General features: G+C 46.4%; 1 protein-coding gene across 1 annotated transcript in view; it reads left to right on the forward strand.

Moving 5' to 3' along the window:
• Positions 1-18,481, forward strand: part of GRIN2A (glutamate ionotropic receptor NMDA type subunit 2A) — a 402,144-nt gene extending 383,663 nt beyond the window's left edge. The window contains exons 13-14 of the mRNA XM_066382631.1: positions 7,746-7,984; positions 14,796-18,481. Coding sequence (XP_066238728.1) covers positions 7,746-7,984; positions 14,796-16,595 — 2,039 coding nt within the window. The 3' untranslated portion in view covers positions 16,596-18,481. The remainder of the gene's footprint in view (positions 1-7,745; positions 7,985-14,795) is intronic.
• The last annotated feature ends 2,632 nt before the right edge of the window (positions 18,482-21,113 follow it).

Consider the following 21,113-nt stretch of genomic DNA (forward strand, 5'->3'; position numbering starts at 1 on the left):
TTCATACCATGCAGCTGGCACATCCAGAATAAATAGTTATGAGTGCTAGTGATACTGATGACAATTTACAATTCAAAATGATCAGCAATTTTTTTGCAAGTGGCTTTCTCCCCATCGTTACATATCTCGGGGGCAGGAGAGTTTAATCTGCACACTCCACCTGCCTCTGATGCCAGGATTGGACTCTAATCACAGCTGTGTTACTGGGATAGAATTTCCTGGTGACCTTCCTCCACACGATAGCACCGTTGTTCAATTTTCTATCTCTCACCCACCTATAACAGCCTGCCTTCTATTACATGTGAGGAGACACTGGTCTCCATAGAAAACAGTTGAAGAACCCTGGGTCCACCAAGCATACCCTTGGTCTCATCCATTGGCCCCACTGTCCCCAGGATACCCCAAACTCCTTAGCATGAAATCTGAGTCCTTTGCAATGGGCCCCAGCCCTTCAGGCCTTTCCTTTGATCACTTCTCCCTTCCCCAAAATTCTGAAACAATCCCTGATCTCAAAACACTCCCATGTTTTTTCCTGCCTCCAACCCTCTGCAAATTCAATCATCTCATCTTGCCATAGTTGCCAGTTTGCAGGACCGTCTCTCCCACAGGATTCCGAGCTCGTAGAGGCCAAAGATCATATTATCCATCTCTGTATGAAAATACTGAGATGCTGACCACGTGCTAAGTGCTTAAGAAGCGTCCTTTTTGGAATGAATGAAGGAATGAATAAATGAGGGACTAAATGAGTGTTGGAGGAGTAAGGCAAAAGACAAATGGTGGCTTTGGAGAACCAAAAAGCAGTTTCCTTGACCGAAAAATGAAACAGAACATTAAACTCAGCTTCTCAAAACCACACACTGTTTCTTTCCATACCATCACTGCCTGGGGTCAGGTGCTTTGGCCAGGAACCAAGGGAAAAAAACACGTAGATGCTTGCAAGGGCACCATGGGTGGGCTGATTTTAGAAGATGTCTTTCAGCAAATTCTCAGGCCCTGGATGAAGCCTAAAGGGTACAGGTTCAAAATGGACTTTTTACAACTGCCCCCGGGGGAGAAATGCTCAGGAAGTCTGAAGGCTAGTCACATCGCATGCTATAAAACCCTCTCCCGGAGCAACCCCCTGCGTGCTCTGACAGTCTTACAGAACCGAAGGAAATCTAATCTGAAAAGCAACTGCAGTCCCCGGGGAGGCGGGGCGCATGAGCCGAAGGGGAAGTAAGGAGCTGAGTTCTCTTACTTAAGACGGAGCAGAGCCTTCTTGGAGGCCGGCACCTTCTCTCCGGACATGCAGCCTCGGACTCATAGACTCCACGACTTGGGAGGGCACAGGACGGGCTATGTGGTCTACTCTACGCCAGGCCTCAGCGTCCCTGGCTTCAGACAGGAAATGACGTCATCACCAGCAGTACTGATCGTGTCATGGGTGTGTGCCAGGCACTCTGTGCATGTGAGCTCATCGAAGTCCGACAAAACTCCTGGGCGGGAAAGACTGTTGTCCTTCGTTAGGTAGGCATTCCAACTGGTGCTCAGAGAGACTGAGCAAGTTCCTTAGCCTCTCTGTGCCTCCTCTTCAAGGGGGTGTGATAATGGCCCCCCAGTCACATTGAGTTGATATGGGGGTTATGGGGGTTAATTTTTAAGAGTTCTAGTATAGAGCCTGAAGCAGAACAGAATTTGTGTAACATTGTTAAATAAAAGAATAGAAAAATAGATAAATGAATGGGTGTGGGGATGGATAGATAAGAGGAGTATCTGGATCTAGATCAAATGGGATTAAGGTGGGAGTTGAATGCAGATGGTCTGCTTCTCCTGCTACCTCCACTGATCGTCTGGACCTTACAGGGTGATTCAACATGCCCCCCCCCCCCCAAACTCTCAGGAAAGGGCACTAGCTTACGTAACTCAGGCTAGTGTTTTCTACCTGAAACTTTTTTTTTTTAATTTCCTGGATGGTGTCTACTTGAATTTTCATTTATTCCTTTTTACAAATCTGAAACCCATGGCTTCCACCTTGTAAGCGCGTGAGTGGATCATGTGCGACTCCGTGCGCATGCGCGGGCCTGCGCCGTCTGTAGCCTCTCCGGACAGGACTTGGTCTGACCAATTCTGTATGTTTCATGCAGTCTCTTGCAGCCAAGCTGCAGATGGAAGCAAATCTCGGACATACACACAGCGCTGTCTCAATTACCCTTGCCTGTTCCCTTTTAGAGTTTACATCTTTCTGGCTCCTGCCTCTTAAAGTCCCACCACTCTGACTTTGAACTGGCAACATTAAAGAAGAGAGAGAGCTGTGACACCCTGCTCTGACACACAGCCGTCCTCGGCATGGCACAGGCCTCAGAGGCCGGCACAGACACCTGTGCTGGCAGTCTTCCTCCCTGAAGACAGATCCAGGAAGAGCTTTCAAACAGGTGTAACTCCCATGGATGCAAGGGCGTTCTCAAGTGTGCATGAGCCTCCCGTCTGTCACCAGGGGTATAAATAGAGAGGGAGAGAGCTCTCCGCTCTCAGGCGGAGGGAGGAAGACAATATGGGCCTGGCTGCAAAGCCGGAGCTGCTCAGGCTCTGCTCCCAGGAGACCTCTTAGCTTTTGTCTTTCCAACAAGAATGAGTCTGCTGCAGGGAAGACATTTAATTGTCCCATTTACCAGCTCCAGTTTACAGGATCACCTCGGCAGGGATCACGGCCTCTTTGTAATGGAGCAACTGACGGCGGAATGAACATCACAGAACTGCTCCTTGCAAAAATGGCATTGGCTGCTTCACTCTCGCTGAGGACACGCGGACTTCCCAGCCTTCCACTCTCCGGTCCACGGCCAGTTTCCTTCTGCTCTGTGTTTTCTCTCTATCGCTGGCAGAGACACTCACCAACAGTGCACACCTCTCTGCAGTGCTGCCCAGTGTAAGCCTGGGGGTGTGAGGAACGGAGCAGAAATGCACAATGCAGATCCAGTGCTTACTATGTGCTACGGGACCATGAGAACTACCAACATCATAGCGCACGGTCCCCGGTCTCCCTCAAGGAGATGGCAATACACTTGAGTAAATTAAAAACGAAATCAAGTATTTGAACTCCAGTTCAGCACGCTCGTAGCAGAAGGCTACGAGGCAGGAATGATTAACTGGACAATGACCGGACAGGCTGGGATTGGTATTGAGACTTGTATGTTTTGTTCTCCGTTCAGGGTGCAGGTCTGGTTTAGCAAGCTGACTTAGTCCAGCAGAGGCCTTGTGTGGGCAGAGGGCAGAGGAAAAATCTTCATGTTCTACACTGTGCGAAAAATCAGGGTGATGTTTCTGATTTGCAGACTGACCCTGTTACAGGCATACAAGCCCTGCTTTCTTTGAGAGAACACCAGCGAAAGATGTGCTGGGAATGTGACACAACACGGGGCAAGGACCAATCTTTGTGTCCTCGGGAACTCTAAAGGGAGGTGAGTCAACAGCACACTGTATTTTTGAAAGGACAGCACTGGTGCTTTTGTGAGGAGAGAAAGCGCTGCTGGAAACCGTGAGGCTCGGAGCGGGAATGGAATTTAGACACGTTGTCTTCCTCCCTGAAGACAGATCCAGGAAGAGCTTTCGAACAGGTGTAACTCCCATGGACGCAAGGGCGTTCTCAAGTGCGCATGAGCCTCCCGTCTGTCACCAGGGGTGTTGGGTGGACAGTGAGGTCACATGACAGAGCCTCCATGACGTGTGACTGTGGGAAAGCACTGAGGTTGCTGGAAGGAAAGGACTTGAAATCAGCATGCCCCTTGTCATCCCTGTGCCTGCACCCTTCTTTGTGAGTGGAGAATTCATAAAGACACACATTCCCTATTTTCTCTTTCCATAAATACATATGCTGTTCAAATCCTGACCACAAGTTAAACACGTGTATATGCTTGTGGTTCAGTGGAGAAGCAAATTGACATGAGCCCCCTTCTGTGACAAACACATAGCTCAGGATGAAAAGCAACTGCACACACACACACACACTCACACCTCACACACTCACACAATGCATCGTCAAGGTGAAAAGGAAGGGACGTGCTTAGAGAAGGGAAATGGGATATTCTCAGTACTTTTCAGTGGAGGTCCAGCAGCCTCAGGTAATACAGCTGTAGGGTGGAGAACAGGACTTTAAGAGCCACACGAGGTACCCTGAATTGTGCAAAGGGAGTAGAAAATGACACCACTGTATAAATCTAAGACCTTCAGGAGTCAATGCATCTGTGAAGAAGAGATTAGAAAAAAAATGTCCATCAGAGCAGAGCAAGTACAAGAAGGCTTGCCATCTGTTTGGAAGCTCTGAGTGAGAAATTAAAACCGAAATGAGTATGGAAGGTCTAAATGTATACTATTTAAATGGTGCAGCAATTACAGTAATTTTTTTTTTTTCATACAAAAACTGGCACACTGGAAGCCCCTGGGACCACGGTGGAAGAAACCGAGAACCCCACCTTGGGGACACTGCCACAGCCTGGAATGCTTGGGCCCCATGGGCTGTAGGGGAGAAAACGCCTGCTGACGATTATCTCATAATCAAAAGTTACTAATATCCCAGGGAGGTCATTCACCAGGAAGGTCAACACACACAACGACCAGAAAATCGTGAACCCCACGAACTAAGGGAGCAAGGAGGGGGTCGGGGCAGAGAACAAGCTGAAGATTGTAGGGTTCAAGTGATTAAATATAAAAGTTTTTAAAATAACAGAAGAGTAGGACATTCTGATAAAAAAGAACAGGCAGAATTTTAAAAGAGCCAGATGAATGTCACAATTAAAATGGATGAAAATTAAAACATAAAGCTAAATCTTAGTAATGAAAGAGTAAATGAACTGGAAAATATAAGAATTCTCTAACTGCAGGACCTAGAGATAAAGGAATGCAAAATAGTAAAACAAAGTTAATAACCTAGAGGATAGAATGGAAGGGCCAGAAGAGTTTAAGCAAAAATTTTCAGAAGAAAAAGCTAGGATTATCACATGTCATTAGAGAATTATGATACCACTACACGCCTTATTAGAATGGCTAAAATCCAAAACGCTGACAGCATTAGTCACTGCTGGAGAGGAAGGGGGGCGGGGTGACAGGACCTCCCATTCACTGCTGGTGAGGATGAAAAATGGCAGGGTCACTTTGGAAGTTTCCTACAAAGCTAAGCATAGTGTTACCGTGCAATCTCACCGCGTGTCAAATGAGGTGAAAATTTATGTCCACGGAAAATACTGCACACGAATGTTTTTTTTGTTTTATTTTGTTTTTGTTTTCTTAAGTGAGAGGAGGGGAGATAGTGAGACGGACTCCCACATGCACCCTGACCGGATCCACATGACAACCTCTGTCTGGGGTTGATACTCGAATCAACTGAGCCATCATCCTCAGCACTCAGCATCCAGGGCCAACACTCAAACCAATCAAACCATTGGCTGTGGGAGGGGGATTGTGAAAGAAGGGAGAAGAGGGAGGGGAGAGAAGTAGATGGTCACTTCTCTTGTGTGCCCTGACTGGGGATTGAACCCAGGACATCCATATACCGGGCCAATGCTCTATCTACTGAGCAAACCAGCCAGGGCCTGCACATGAATGTTCATAGCAGCTTTATTTATAACTGGTAAAACCTGAGAACAGCCAAGATATCCTTCAGTAGGTGAATGGACAAATAATACGTCTATGCAAGAGATTATTATTCGGCAGTAAAAAGAACTGAGCTACCTAGCCACTTAGAACACACAGAAGGCCCTGAAGTGCATACTGTTCAGTGATAGAAACCTGTAGGAAAGGCTGCATACTCCGTGCTTCCAACCATATGATATTTCAGAAAAGACAAAACTGTAGAGACAGTTGAAAGATTGGTGGTTGCCAAGAGTTGGGGTGGGGGTGGGAGGTGGGGGAGAGATGAATAGTTGAGACACGGGATGTTTAGGGCAGTGAAAATTTTCTGTATTGTGCTATAATGGTGGATACGTGACATTGCGCGTTCCGCAAAACCCACAGAACTACAGCACAAAGAGTGAACCCTAATGTAAACTATGGCCTTTAGTTAGTAATAATGATCGAGACTGGTTCATAAATTATAAAAAAACTTTACCAACCCAATGTCAGATGTTAATGGGGGAAATTCAGGGAGTATATGATAACACTCAGTACTTTCTGTTCAGTTTTTCATTATTACTAAAACTACTCAAAAAATAAAGTCTATTCATTATTAAACAGATAGGATAGGGAGAGTGAATATGCAAAGCAACAATGGGTGAGCTTTTCCCAGAATTAAAGTTATGAGTCACCGGGTTGAAGCATCACAGTAAGTCCAGAGCAGAACAAATCAGACACATCCACACCTAGATTCTACCCCAAAGACAAAATGAAATTCTCAAAGGCAAGTAGAGAGACAATAAAAATTGCATAGCGAGTAATGACAATTAGATTATGAGCCGACTTCTAATAATACCTGTAGTCTAGACCAGAAGGGAACTAATAACTTCAAAAGGTCAAGAAAAAGTAATTGTTGACTTAGATTTCTATGTTCTGCCAAATCAGTCAAGAGTGAGAACAAACCAAAAACAATATACACTGATACCACAAAAATTAAAAAAAGAGAGCAATTAAATGCAATAATTAAAGTAATTTCTTCACAAGAGATCAAATAAACATGGAGTGTTGTTTATTTTTTATTTTTCTCTGCATGTCTCTTGCATCTTAGAGAATATACATGTAGACCTACCTTCCATTTAACATTATATGTATCTTCCTTGATTTTCACTGTTCTTGAAAGATAGTTTGTAAGGGCTGAATCACAATCTAAGTGCCAAAGTTTAGTGAATTGCTAGACAGTTAGTGTGATTGCTGGACACTGAGACCAGAAAATATCCTCCTAATGGCAACTGGATAAAATGCACATAAAAGAGAGACAAAACGATGCTAAGCATGCCTGCTCTTTTATCCTTTGAAAGCCCAACCTGGTTCTTTAATTGCTTACTGAAGTGGGGAAGTGTTTAGTGTGCAAGGGGTCATTCAGAGCCAGTTGGGACGTCTCTTCTCAATCAAGGCTTTGTGCACACGCTGCTTGTGGGTGACTTTTTGAAATAATGCTGGATGTTCTTTTAAAGGTGGAGGAAAGAAGAAACTGATATATTTGAGGAATGCTGTGTACCAGGCACTGCGCTGGGGCCTTCCTTTACAACAATCCCATGAAGGCTACTATTTACGAGAAGTGATCCAGGCACTGCATTTAGTAATTTTGCCTATGTGAGCTCATTTGATCCTCACCACAAATCTAGGAAATATGCAGTATTATACCCGTTTCACAGGCTGGATAACTGGGGCTCCAGAGTCACACAGCTAGTAGTGATGAAGTCGTAACTGCGCTGTGGGCCTTCCCACTGTGCAGCCTGGCTCCCAGTTTGTCCCTTGTCCTGTTCCAGGACTAGATCATGTGTTTGGGGTCAGGATAGAGAAAAACGGGATGGGCAGAACATAATGATAATGACCAAAAAAAAACCAAAAAAAAACAAAAAAGAGACTGTGCCAAATTCTCCATACATTATCTCATTTCATCCTCCTACAATGATATTAGGCAGATATTGTTGTTATTATTATTATCTTCACTCAACAGGTAAGTGGACATAGACCGGAAGAACTCAGAAACTTGTCTGAAGGCCACACAGCCATAGTCACACATGTTTGTCCCCACCCCCAAGGAGCTTGCCCCAAAGTGCAGGCCCTGTGCTCACCGCCCGCGGGCCTTGTCTCCTGTGCAGGTGAGATGGAGGAGCTGGAGACGCTGTGGCTCACGGGGATCTGCCACAACGAGAAGAACGAGGTGATGAGCAGCCAGCTGGACATCGACAACATGGCGGGCGTGTTCTACATGCTGGCGGCCGCCATGGCGCTCAGCCTCATCACCTTCATCTGGGAGCACCTCTTCTACTGGAAGCTGCGCTTCTGTTTCACCGGCGTCTGCTCTGACCGGCCAGGGCTGCTCTTCTCCATCAGCAGGGTCAGTACCCCCGGCGGCTACTTCCCTTTGCAGGAACAGGTGTCAGAAAGCATCGGGCTTCCAGAGACTCAGGAGTCTTGACTCCCTGGGGGCGGGGGGTGGGGTGGGGGGGTCTGTACATCCCTCCCCTCCCTCTCTGACCGTGGGCATTTATAAGCCAGGGTCTGCAACCCAGATGACTGTGGAAGCAGAAAGGAAAGGGGAATGGGTGAAGCGGGATGGGCATGAGAAAGAGCTTCTGAACCTTGGAGTCAGCGGAGGGATCAATGGAGAATCCGCGGATCTATGACAGACTGCATAATGCTTCCTTCCCCTATAGGGGGCAGTCATCCTCAGCAGAGGACGGGAATGCAGAGCCAATATTTCAGGTCTTATCTGTGAAAGAGAAAGTAGACATCTGATTTTATAGGAAACCTTTCCATCTTTAAATATTAGTAACTAATTCCATTTTTTAAATAACACAAAACATCACGTGGGCCAAACAAAGCAGGCAGTGGCCTCCACCATTAGCACTCAGACACGCTACACCACACTACTAAAATTCCCACGCAGGATGGTACGGCGTGTGTGCGCACTCCAACAGAATGTGCATGACAAAACATAATCAACATGCACCATCACGCCGGGTGTGTACACACCTAACAAAACACAGAGAGCATAGGCAATGCGGCAGAGCCTGAGATGAAACACAGACATGAAGAACCACGAGAACGTGCACACGCATCAGACAAAACAAAATACACGTTCCACCCAACATAAACTACAGTGCCACGTACACATGCGACAGTCAGCTCACATGCAATACAAGGAAAGCTCCTGGTATGCTGCCTTACGTGGCACGTTTGTGTTGCCATAGAAGGTACATATGACATAACTCACCAGTAATGATAACAATCATGGAAAATATTTGTGCATCACATTCGTGTGCTGGGCACCATGTAAGACCTTAATACTCTCCATGGCATTAACCTACAAGCCAACTCTATGAGGCAGGGACTGTAATTATCTCCACGTCTCAGGTGGGAAAACTCAGACTCATGAGGTTAGGGGAATTCCCCAGGGACACACGGTCTTGGGGAAGCCAAGATTTGAATCTAGATGCTATGCCAGCCAGGACCCATGCCCTCTTACATACGCAACAAATATCAAACACAGCAACACGAGATCTGATACAAATCAAACTATACAACAGATATTGCATGTAACTCACATGATGTTTACATATTCAATGCAATCTAGTTATTTACTTGCATCACAATAAAAGCACATACATGCATATTGTTTACTCATCTTCCAACATAGTATAACATTATCTATCAGGTAATCAATCAATCACCCACCCATCCATCCATCCATCCATTCATCTATTCAACCTATTTATCTCTTCTCTATTTCTCCCATTTTTTTACCTTGGAATTTTTTCACTCTGAAAGAGTTTAATGGATTAGACTTTAAAACACGGTGGAAAATATTTGGTTGAAAACACCTAATTTTATATGCTGAGTTTTACTGAGAAAACGAAATAACTGTTTTAAAAGGAGTTTGTGCATTCTTTGCACTTGTTGATTTAAAGAGCCTTGGAGATTCAGAACGTACACGTGAGCTTAGGGAGGAGGATTTCTCTTCTCCAGGCAGTGACACTATAAACTGGAGTTCTGTGCAAATACGTATTTCTTAATTAGCTTGATGGCATCTAAACACACAGATTGCTTAAAAATAACAACATGCATGCATGCAGTTAGATATGCCAACTTTAAGCTAATTCTCTCTGCCAATTACGAAAGGCTTTCCATATCCAAAGGATTCTGGGATTATCATGAGCAAACACACACTGTTAACATTTACTTGTAAATCCTGTTTGTGTTTGGGAGAGTATTTCCTCTGTGTGGGATACCATTAAGGAAGCCAAGTTGATAGGATCATTATTATAAGAAATGAACTAAATCTGTCACTCCCATTCCAAGAATGGAAGTGGAGGAGAGACTGAAGACACAGTAGCGGCCACTGTTGTGTTGCAGCTTGACAGGCTAGACCTTGAACTTCAGCCTCCCTTCTCTGAGGGAGAGTGGACCCCTCCCCCATAGAAGCACCGAGGGCTTGGCTCCTGTGCCCCTTGGAAACCCCCAGCTGCTGCTACTCCCACCCTGGAAGGTTGCAGGGAGCCTTGCCGAGCAATGGCCCTCCTTCTCCCCAGATTTGCCTTTTAAAACAAGTACAGCCTGATACGTGTGAATAAAAAAGATCTCATTCTTAATGTGTGTTTCTCATTCCGAGCTCCCCTAATAAATCCCTCTCTCATTTGTTAGGGGAACTAAGAATGGGCCTAGCCCCTGATGCGGTGCAGAGAAGGGCTTCTGGGTTGCTAAAAAATAATCATCATAATAAAAGTTCTTCCTTTCTGGTCAGGGGTTAGCACACACCTTTAAAGCTTGTCTTATGTGCGTAGTCACAAATGTGCCCCCTTACATGTGTACAGAAGACACACATTGCAACAAAAGTGTCTTTATTTTGTACACATGATCATTTCCTTAAAAAAAACAAAACAAAACACTTCAGTGGGGAATTCCCAAGCAAAGAACCTAATTTCTTACAATTCAAGACCACAACACAATGAATTTTGCCTGTGGTGTAAACAAGAGCCTGGGCCACTCCCTCTAATCTCACGATACCCTGTGGAGTGGATTTGATCATACCCATCCTATAGGTGGAAAAGCTGAGGCCCGACAGGTTAGAATGGGACCGTTCTGGGGTCCCTTTGTGTTTCCTGGAAACAACAGGTTTATTCTCACTTTGTCTCACATGCCAGAAAAAATAAAAATAAAAAAAAAACAAGTGTGACAGAGGAGACCTGTCTGTGTGCGCAAGGCTGGGCCACAGGTTTTTGTCAGTTTCAGGGTTCAGACTCCTCTCTCAGGGACTTTGATCAGGATGCTCTGAAGTTCACTTCCACCCCAAGGCAGAGTTTTCAGCACATAAGCCAGGTCTCTCCATTACCCGTCCTCGTTTCAGCACTGTGACCAGCCAGACGGTAGACATTAAGATATTGCCACTCAACAGACTCACAGCCCTTCTTATGGGCTTGTCCCTTGGGGAGCTGCTGGATAATTGGAACAAACACAAACCTGAGATCCATGCACTCTGGCAGTGCCCGGGGAGGAGAGGCCCAAGCTCAAAGCAGCCATTTCTTTAACATTAGAACCAGGCTTCCCCCACAGCTGTGGCCTTTGTCTCCAATGACCCACAGAATGATGCCCTCTTGCTGCTGTGGGATGTCCTCAGCTTGGTTTCTAACATGCGTTCTCTCTCATGTGGAAAAACATACTCACTGGCACCCACATCAGTGGTCTCCCGAGACGTGAGGGATGCGAGAGACACAGCACAGACAAGGACCAGGGAGCTGGAACGTGGCCCCTCCCCTGAGCGCAGATGAGAAGGCTGGAGGCAATGAAGGCAGCCTGTGGCTAGCCCCCAGTTGGGACCAGCGGACAGACACAGACACTGCCTGAGTCCATTCGGGCTGCCCTAACACAGACCCGTAGCTTACAAGTTACAGGAATTGATTGCTCACAGTTGTAGAACTGGGAGTCCAAATGGTCAGGTGAGGGACCTGTTTGGAGTCACAGACATCCCCCTATGTCCTCACATGGTGGGGGGGGGGGCTCTCTGGGTCTGTTTTATAAAGACACTGATCCCATTCATGAGGGCTCCACTCTCGTGGCCTAGCACCTCTCAAACTGAATCCCCTAAATCCATCATATGAGGGGTTAGAATCTCAATATATGAATCTGAGGGCGGTAAAGACACAAACATCAAGTCCAGAGCAGAGCTTGAGGGACCAAACCCAGGCTCCAAGGACAGTAGGCCCATGCCCCAGTGAGAATGTTCTAGAGGTCAGGGCCCTTGCTGGGAGCAGAGCAGATTGCCTGGACGAGCATGTTGAGTCCTCATTGCCGATTTTAGCTGAGCCCACCGTGGAGTCGTGAGGGCATCCTATTTCTCCAACCCATAAAGTGTAGCCGGAATGTATGAATAACAGAAAGGAGAAAAGAAAGAACTCTGCAGGGATTTGGCTCTGAAGGAGGGATTCGGGCTGCTCATCTCACCGGGAAGCCACAGCGGCTTTCCAGAACAAACCTTCGGCAGTAAAGGGCATCCGGCCTTTCTTTGAAGCGCCGATGGAATGAGCCCTGTGCGCTCGTGCCAGCGTGGAAGGAGAGGCGAGGCAGTGCAGAGAAGGGCAGGTCCGGGGTGGCCAAGCGGCTGGTCCCCCTCCCCCACACTCGCCCAGCCCCCACTGCGTCGGGTACTCTGCTTGCTTTATTGTTTTATCTTGCCTGGGCCCCCGCCTGAGGACTACACAACCCCATTTTACAGATGCGGAAAAGGAGGCTCAAAAAGATGTAACAGCTTATCCAAAGTCACAGAGCTAGTCGAGGCGGAGCTGGGACCCTCATCCAGTGGGTTCCAGGTCTCCGACTGCTCCCATTGTTCTGTAGTGTGCGCCCCTTCCCTCAGCAACCCCTCTGGAAGATGGGTCAACTTAGTTGGAGAACGCTGTCACCAAAACCCGGGGCACAGGCTGTGTCTGTCACGCTGACGCCTTCCTGTGTCTTCACCGGGCAGACGCCCCTGGGAGCTGCCTTCACTGTGTCCTGTGAGTTAGTGCCTGGGAAACCAGAGAGGAGAGAGAGCAGTCAGCCGCCGTCCTCTCATCTCCAGACACAAAACTCAGCTCCTGACCTCCTCGGTTGGCCTCTCCAAACGGAGAGACGCGGGCTCCTTGCAGCAGATGGCCCCATGCTGCTCTGACAGTGAAGGGGTGGAGGGAAGTACTAAAACTCTCTAGGGCAAAGAGAGGGGCTCAGTAGAATAAAATACTGAATAACTATTCTTCTTTGATCTCAAACACTGATGCCTCTTTAAAAAAGAAAATAGAAAATTGGAAAAAATAAATTGAAACTACTGTTTTCATTATACTAACAACATGGAGAAGAGGCAGAGATCTTGGCTGGTTCAGACATAGAGGAGACACCCTGATTTTCACCCATCATAGCAAGTCCCTCTAGGTCAAGGAATAAGATTATTACTATTACTAAACTGGGTAAAGAAAGCAGAGGTTAACAAAAAAAAAAGGTTCAGAAGCACTGTGCTGTGTGAAATATGCATGCGTTGGTATGATTTCCACATCCGGCCACCCTGACAGCAAGGAGGAGGAGATGGTGCTTCTTGACAGGTGACTAGCCAGCCACACAGGACCCAGAGCAGGAGACTAAAGACCAGGCTGCAGGAAGGGGGAACGGGCCTGACGCGAGGGCCATTCAGCCCAGGCTTGAGGGAGTCGAAGAAAGAGATGCTCAGACACACAGCCAGAGGCTTTTCTGTTTGCCTCTCCCAGAAGGCTGGGGCGGAGACTCTCTCTAGAAAACTACAAGAAAAACGTAGAAGGGTTGAGGCAGTCACAGTCCCTTGAGTGTCTCTGCGGGTTAGACTTGTCCCACCACGGGGAACTGATGGAGCCACATTATCAGTGTCCACAGTTAATCACATATACTTTCCACGAGTTTATGCCACAGCCAGCAGCAGCTGCCACGTTTGCTTTTACAAACCCCTACTTGGGCTGGCTCCTCATTCGTCGTGGGAGGACCAGGTCAAGTCCTGCAGGCTTGATCTGACTGTTCCTTATAGGTACAGCTGCCAAACTGAGAGCAGGCGTGGGGAAGGAGGGACCACAGATCATCATGCCAGTGTGCCCTCTTGCCTGCGATCATAGCATGAATCAAGAATTTGTCCTTTGAGATACTATTAAGGAGAAGTAAATAGTATTTTCAAGAATGGAAGAAACTGCAACAAAAAAAAAACACAAAGAGACATAGATGGACGTACCTATATTTGAGCTACCCAGGAGTCCCTGAGTCACTCGGTCCCCAGGTGGATTTAAATATAGCACACTGTGTCACCAGGACTCTCCACTGTCCTTCAGAACTAAAACCCAACTTTATGTTGAGCAAATTCATAGACAGACAAACACACAAAGAATATATTGAGTGGGGTAAGAGAAAAGTTCGAGAATGGCCCCAAAGTTTCCATCTGTATCATGTTTCTCTCTCCCCTGGGTTCTATATTTTTCTATGATGGCTTCACTCTCAAGATAGTGTCCCCATATGGTGGCAAGACCAATCCCTTACAACTGCTCTTTCTATCTCAGAGTTTATGTCTATTCCTAAAAAAAATAGTCCGATTGATTATCCATAAATTTCAATGTCTAGCCATAATCAGAAAGGATTTTTTGAATGACCTGCTTGGGTCTCGTGATTTGATTGATAGCTTCAGTATTTGGGTAAAAGTAATCTCCTAAAAGAATTAATAATAGGTGCTTCTTTTTTGACAACTTAGTTTGTCAATAGCCAACTCTCTGGTATCCAAATTCCAAAGATGATTCTGGGGAACTTTAATAAAAAGCATAAGTTGCCAGCATGAGTGTTTAAAGGTTGATTCAATATCCTTACATGTCTGTGTGGAAGCACTAAGACCCTCATAGTTATATGAGCATGCATTGATACCTTTTGTCAAACTTCATGCATGATTATGTGTGAAAGTGTCTGATAATCTTGAGCCAGAGAGACAAGATAAGCCTGATGCTTTGCCACTGGTCTCATCCATTTAAGAAACATTATCAGGTTTCAGATTGGACTTCACTGTTTTTCCAGGGCTCTGACAAGAAGGCCAGGTCTCACTTTGCAGGTAGAGTTCAGGTGCAAAGTGGTTCCCTGTGCTTGCTGCTGCTGATGGTGTGTTGTGTCACTTCCCACAGGGCATTTACAGCTGCATTCATGGGGTGCACATAGAAGAGAAAAAGAAGTCACCGGACTTCAATCTGACTGGGTCTCAGAGCAACATGTTGAAACTCTTTCGGTCAGCCAAAAACATCTCCAACCTGTCCAACATGAACTCCTCAAGAATAGATTCTCCCAAAAGAGCTGCTGACCTCATCCAAAGAGGTTCCCTCATCATGGACATGGTTTCCGATAAGGGAAACCTGATATATTCAGACAATAGGTCCTTTCAGGGGAAAGACAGCATTTTTGGGGACAACATGAATGAACTCCAAACGTTTGTGGCCAACAGGCACAAGGATAACCTCAATAACTATGTTTTCCAGGGTCAGCACCCTCTGACCCTCAACGAGTCCAACCCTAACACAGTGGAGGTGGCCGTGAGCACGGAATCCAAAGGGAACTCCAGGCCCCGGCAGCTTTGGAAGAAATCAGTGGAATCTCTTCGCCAAGATTCACTGACCCAGAACCCCATGTCCCAGAGGGATGAGGGAACACTGGAGAATAGGACCCACTCCCTAAAGAGCCCCAGGTACCTTCCAGAAGAGGTGGCCCACTCGGACATTTCAGAAGCTTCGAGCCGTACCACATGCCACAGAGAACCTGACAATAATAAGAACCACAAGACCAAGGACAACTTCAAAAGGTCGATGGCTTCCAAGTACCCCAAGGACTGCAGCGAGGTTGAGCGCTCCTACTTAAAAACCAAAGCGAGCTCCCCCAGGGACAAGATCTACACCATCGATGATGAGAAGGAGCCCAGTTTCCACCTAGATCCCCCCCAGTTTGTTGAAAACATGTCCCTCCCTGAGAACGTGGACTTCCCAGATGCCTACCCGGACCACAACGAGAACTTCCGCAAAGGAGACTCCACACTGCCCGTGAACAGGAACCCTCTGCACAATGAGGACGGGCTTCCCAACAACGACCAGTATAAGCTCTACTCCAAGCACTTCACCTTGAAAGACAAGAGCTCCCCTCTCAGCGAGGGCAGTGACCGATACCGGCAGAACTCGACCCACTGCAGGGGCTGCCTCTCCAACCTGCCCACCTATTCGGGCCATTTCACCATGAGGTCCCCCTTCAAGTGCGACGCCTGCCTACGGATGGGGAACCTCTATGACATCGACGAAGACCAGATGCTGCAGGAGACAGGCAGTCCCGCCCCCCAGGAGGAGATCTACCATCAGGACTGGGCGCAGAACAATGCCCTCCAGTTCCAAAAGAACAAGCTGAGAATTAGCCGTCAGCACTCCTACGATAACATCCTGGACAAGCCCAGGGAGCTGGACCTCAGCAGGCCCTCTCGGAGCATAAGCCTCAAGGACAGGGAACGGCTCCTGGAGGGAAATTTGTATGGGAGTCTCATTAGTGTCCCCTCCAGCAAACTCTTGGGGAACAAAGGCTCCCTCTTCCCCCAGGGTTTGGAGGACAGCAAGCGGAGCAAGTCTCTGTTGCCTGACCATGCCTCCGATAATCCTTTCCTCCACGCCTACGGGGATGACCAACGCTTAGTCATTGGGAGATGCCCCTCAGACCCTTATAAACACTCCTTGCCATCTCAGACGGCAAACGACAGCTATCTTCGCTCGTCCTTGAGGTCCACGGCATCGTACTGTTCCAGGGACAGTAGAGGCCACAACGATGTGTATATTTCTGAGCATGTTATGCCTTATGCTGCAAATAAGAATAATATGTACTCTACCCCCAGGGTTTTGAATTCCTGCAGCAATAGACGCGTGTACAAGAAAATGCCTAGTATTGAATCTGATGTTTAAAACCTTCCATTAATGTTTTATCTATAGGGAAACATGCATAATGGCCAACGTTCTGGAGGGAAAAATGTTGGATGTCCAATAGTGCCCTGCAAAAGAGGAAGACGATTTAGGAAGGTATTTTTTTGTTGTTGTTGGTTCTTTTGCACATGGCTCCATGCAATAGTCTTCCACTCAAGGAATCTTGTGAGGTGTGTGCTGAGAATGGCAGATACCAGATAGGTGAGTCCTTAACCAAAAATAATAAACACAAGGGCAAGTCTCCCGGACATGCCCACTAGGTATGTTGGTAATAATGATGCCTTGGATGCCAATGGTGATGTTGTTGATTTCCTATATTCCAAACTCCATTAAGCCAGTCCATCATGTAATTTCCTCTTCAAAAATGCCTAACGGTTTCTCTAATACAGAATAAGCAATATGGTATGCATGTAAATCTGACACAGACCAAATACAACAGTTAAGAATGCATCTGCACTGTAGCGAGATTGACCTGTACAAGAGATTAGGAGGTTTGCCTTTGTAACCGTTTCAGCTTTATTGTCATGCCTTTCATCACAGCCCAGGCCCGACCCTAGAACTCCAGGCTCCCCCAAAGACTAGCAAACCAGTGTGTTTCATGCTAACAATGCTACCTTCATGATAGTCCATTTCCAAGACACATCTGGAGTAAGAGGCCAGAAGGGCCCTCAGGCAGAGAGCTAAAAGAATCTCTTTGGATGTCCATTTGTGTAGTTTCACAAACACCCTCTCACCCTTGGCTTTGATGGTCTTGTTCAGAGCTGCGAAAAGTAACACATTTATGTCTTCGATATCTAAGCGTGGATCTTCTGTCAGTAACACAGCAGCCGTTGTAGTTGATCCTGAAGATTCCTGTGTACGTAAGTTTGCATCCCCTCCCCTCTGGTGATGACTCAGGGTTGTATAGTATCTGTTACCCCTTTCCTCCCAGAGTAACTGTAACTCGTTCAGTCCCCGAACAGCCATGGTGGCGTCTAATTAACTGTGTGTTGCTGTTCCCAGGGCTGTGAATTTGGTGGCATGCACCAACAGCCATATGTGTGCTGTGATCTGTAAGAAGTACGATGCCATCTGTCTGCAGAAGGCTAGCATGGTTTTAGGTTTATGTTTCTAACGTCATGAGATTTTAGTTGGACACTCGTTTCCACCCCCAGCCTCCTCAAATCATAATAAGCCTCCAAAACATGAGACACTCATGCATCTACCCTGAGCATCCTCCAAACTGTGGGTAAACGTCAGTGGGACAAGTGGTTTCTCTCTTCTGAAATATTCGCTCTGTTGAGTGAGGCTGTTTCACTAGCAGCAGCAGAGAAAGATGAAAAATTCCTCAACGCACTTGTCATTTCCGAGTCGCCTCCATTATCCCATTGTTACTCTACTCAAACCTGTGCATGTATGGTGTGAAACCATACTCACTTAACATAATCAGGGGCAGAGAAGGGAATCTTTATGCCTGGGAAGCTCTTGGCATTGTGCCTGGCACGTGCAAAGTGCCTAAATAAATAAACAAGGACAGTTATTATGTTGTGATACTTTGTCAGACCAGACTTTTCTAGTTCAAAGGTTAACTATTATAAAGCCCACAAACAATATGAAACATTTTCTATAGTTCTAGCTTAGTAATGAGTGTGTTTTAAATACATTACTGTCCCTGGAATATATTTGGGAGAAGTAGCCATCAGTCTTGTCAGTGCCTCAGTCAGCTTTGGTGACATAGTGCAGGGACCCTAACCAAAGGGAAACTAGCCTGACCGTTGTTTCCTCTTGCATTTTGTTTTGGGTTCTTGGAAAAGTGGACAGAGCAACAGGTTGAAAAATTATCCGATTTCTTTTATTCACGGTGTGTTCTGTTTTGGAGGTCGTGTTGTCCTATGAGCGGGCAGGTGCCAGGAATAATTCTGTTGGAGCTTGAGGACTCATTGAGTGCTCCATCTTTGGAGAAGTGCACCTGACTTACAATATTCCTCTAAGGATGAAAGCTGGTTGCAATCCATTTCAGTCAGTAGTAAAGAGACAGAGGAAGGCAATGGGCGAGAAGGTTTCCCATCATCTTCGAGGTCGAAAGGAAGAAGGGACTGGCTAGACGCTGATGACAGATGTACTTGAGCCCCTGCATTTTATTTCATGGGAGTTGCCCCATTGCTGCCCCTTGGCCCAGTGATGGAGGGGCCTAGAGTGAAGAACTTTGAATAGTCACCTGGTTTCCAACCTGGGGCATACCATTGATGGTATTGTCTTTAGCACATTCTACCTTCGCCCTTTGAAGCATCGCATCCAAGGCCCATCTTCCTCCAGCCGGGATCACCTCTATTTCCCCAAAACATTGGCATGTCTTACCATCACATGAATGAAAAAGTCTCCCCAGAGGACAGGGCAGTGGTATGTCACCAACCCAAAGGGACGTTTTCTTCCTGTAGTGTCCTCAGAACTCATGGGGCTGCTAAATGTGACAGAAATCTCCAGGGAGAGTGCACATTTACATGTAGAGTGATTCCATGGCCCCCAAAGCCTTCTCATAAGAGCATGATTTCTGCTATTAGTCCCATATGTCTCTGGATAAGAAACTAAAAATGTGGCATTTGGAAGAACCGATAGTAATGTACTGAAAGAAATAGACTTCTTTTCATGCCCAGTTTTCTAAAAATTAATCAGAATTGGATGCTTTATAAAAAAAAATACTTAGTTTTCCCCTTCCACTAATTCACTGACTCTAAATTGGGATGATCCCAAACGTAACAAAATCAACCAGCTATCAGATGGTCGATTTCCAAGTGAAGGTGATGTCTCAGAGCTTTGCAGAGGTGATCCACATCCTGTCCGATCTTTGGAAAAAGCATATGGGGACCATAACCCTCAATAGTAAATGACGCCTACCGCATGGGAGGTGACGAGAATGAGATAGGAAGCCCTGAACCCTGGATCCATCCCAAAGGTTCTGTGGCCTTAGATGTGTGGAGGCCAACGGGCCAGATCTCTGACCCCAATTTCGTGCCTGAGTTTCACCTGACGCAAGTCAGAGCTGGCCTCGTAATCACGTTTCATTAACTCTGCATGGCTTTCTCCACTTGAGAAGGACCCACCAGATACACCTGAAGGCAAATGCTCACGTTCTTGCCCGCGGGTAATATTCCACACACGCAACCAGCTTACAATGTTCTGTGTTAAGAGGAGAGTCCTCTGAGGCATGAATTCTACTCCGGGAAACTGTAAGTTTCTGGAACATAGTTTTCCTTGTTGTCACACACTCAGGTTCTTAGGTCACTTAGGCAAGTCCCCACTGGATTTGTTTTTCAGCCAGTGAGGCTTCGGAGGAGTGTAGGATTGTCATCTCCCCACGCTTTAATCTTTCATCCTTTGCAAATCCCACTGCATGATTTCAGCCAGCTCCACGACCGGGTGTCCCATAGAGTACAGTGCTACGTGCTTTCTCTTCCCTGTTCACAGGGTGCCTGAGAAGGCTGCAAACTTAGCCTTTCTGATGGACACATTGAGATTTACCCATTGCGGCAAAATCAGTTAAATCAATTCACGCTTACTTTCAGGGGAGAAAAAAAGAAGAAGAAAGAAAATTACACCTTGTTTACAAATGAAATAGTTTCGCTTAAATGGGACTCTAGCCAAGGCAGCTAATTAGTCAAAAGAGCCACGGCCGCTGCACAGTCACACATTGTTTATTCTATTTGATATGTCTGCCGCTGATGTGTACTTAATATTCTGCATCCTTCTCAGGAAATGACAAATGCCCTGAATTATTTGCAAATAGAATCGCTAATGAAAAGGGGGGGAGGGGGGAGTTGGTGTTAATTAAATGGTGATTAAAAATTTATCTCCTTTAAACCTAAAAACTGCAGCTTTAATACTCAGTTGTCATCCAAAATAAATACCTTACACTGAAAGCCCTTGCAGTTTGAGACCTAAATAAATATTAATTTGAGAAACCTAAGTATCTTTCAGAAGAGCGGAATGTGTTTGTTAGCTTGCCGCACACCCCTGGACTGTTCCTTTGGGCGTTGCTATTGTGCACGCCTCCTTGGAAGGGGGGGCATGAGCTGTCTCTGCAGTAGAGGCTGTTTGTGTTGACCAGGGCCATAATGGATGTCATTGGCCTTCAAGCTGAAAACACGAAACAGAACCGAGCAGGTGGAAGCTAAACTCATGGGCTGATGTTTAATGTGAGTTAAGGGTTCTCTGTAAACACAACTTTCATTCCAAAAGCTGTGTTTATTTTCCCACGAGACAGGCATGGGATACTTCTGGGTACCCCCACCTTCCTTTGGCGAACAGGGTTGAAAGTGGGGTCTACACTTGAAAAGTTCCCCCAGTATGCAGTTCCCCTTTCCCATCCGATCCCTTTCCATTGTGCTGTGTTGGTATCAAATTGTACCCGATGAGGTCAGCTTGCCACTTGCTAGAGATCGGAGATGATCCAATGCACTTATCTTGTGAATACAAATGCCTGTGTACACATGTATATACTATACATGCTTGATTTCTACAATT

Source organism: Saccopteryx leptura, chromosome 4 (genome assembly GCF_036850995.1).
Source record: "Saccopteryx leptura isolate mSacLep1 chromosome 4, mSacLep1_pri_phased_curated, whole genome shotgun sequence".
NCBI lineage: Eukaryota > Metazoa > Chordata > Mammalia > Chiroptera > Emballonuridae > Saccopteryx > Saccopteryx leptura.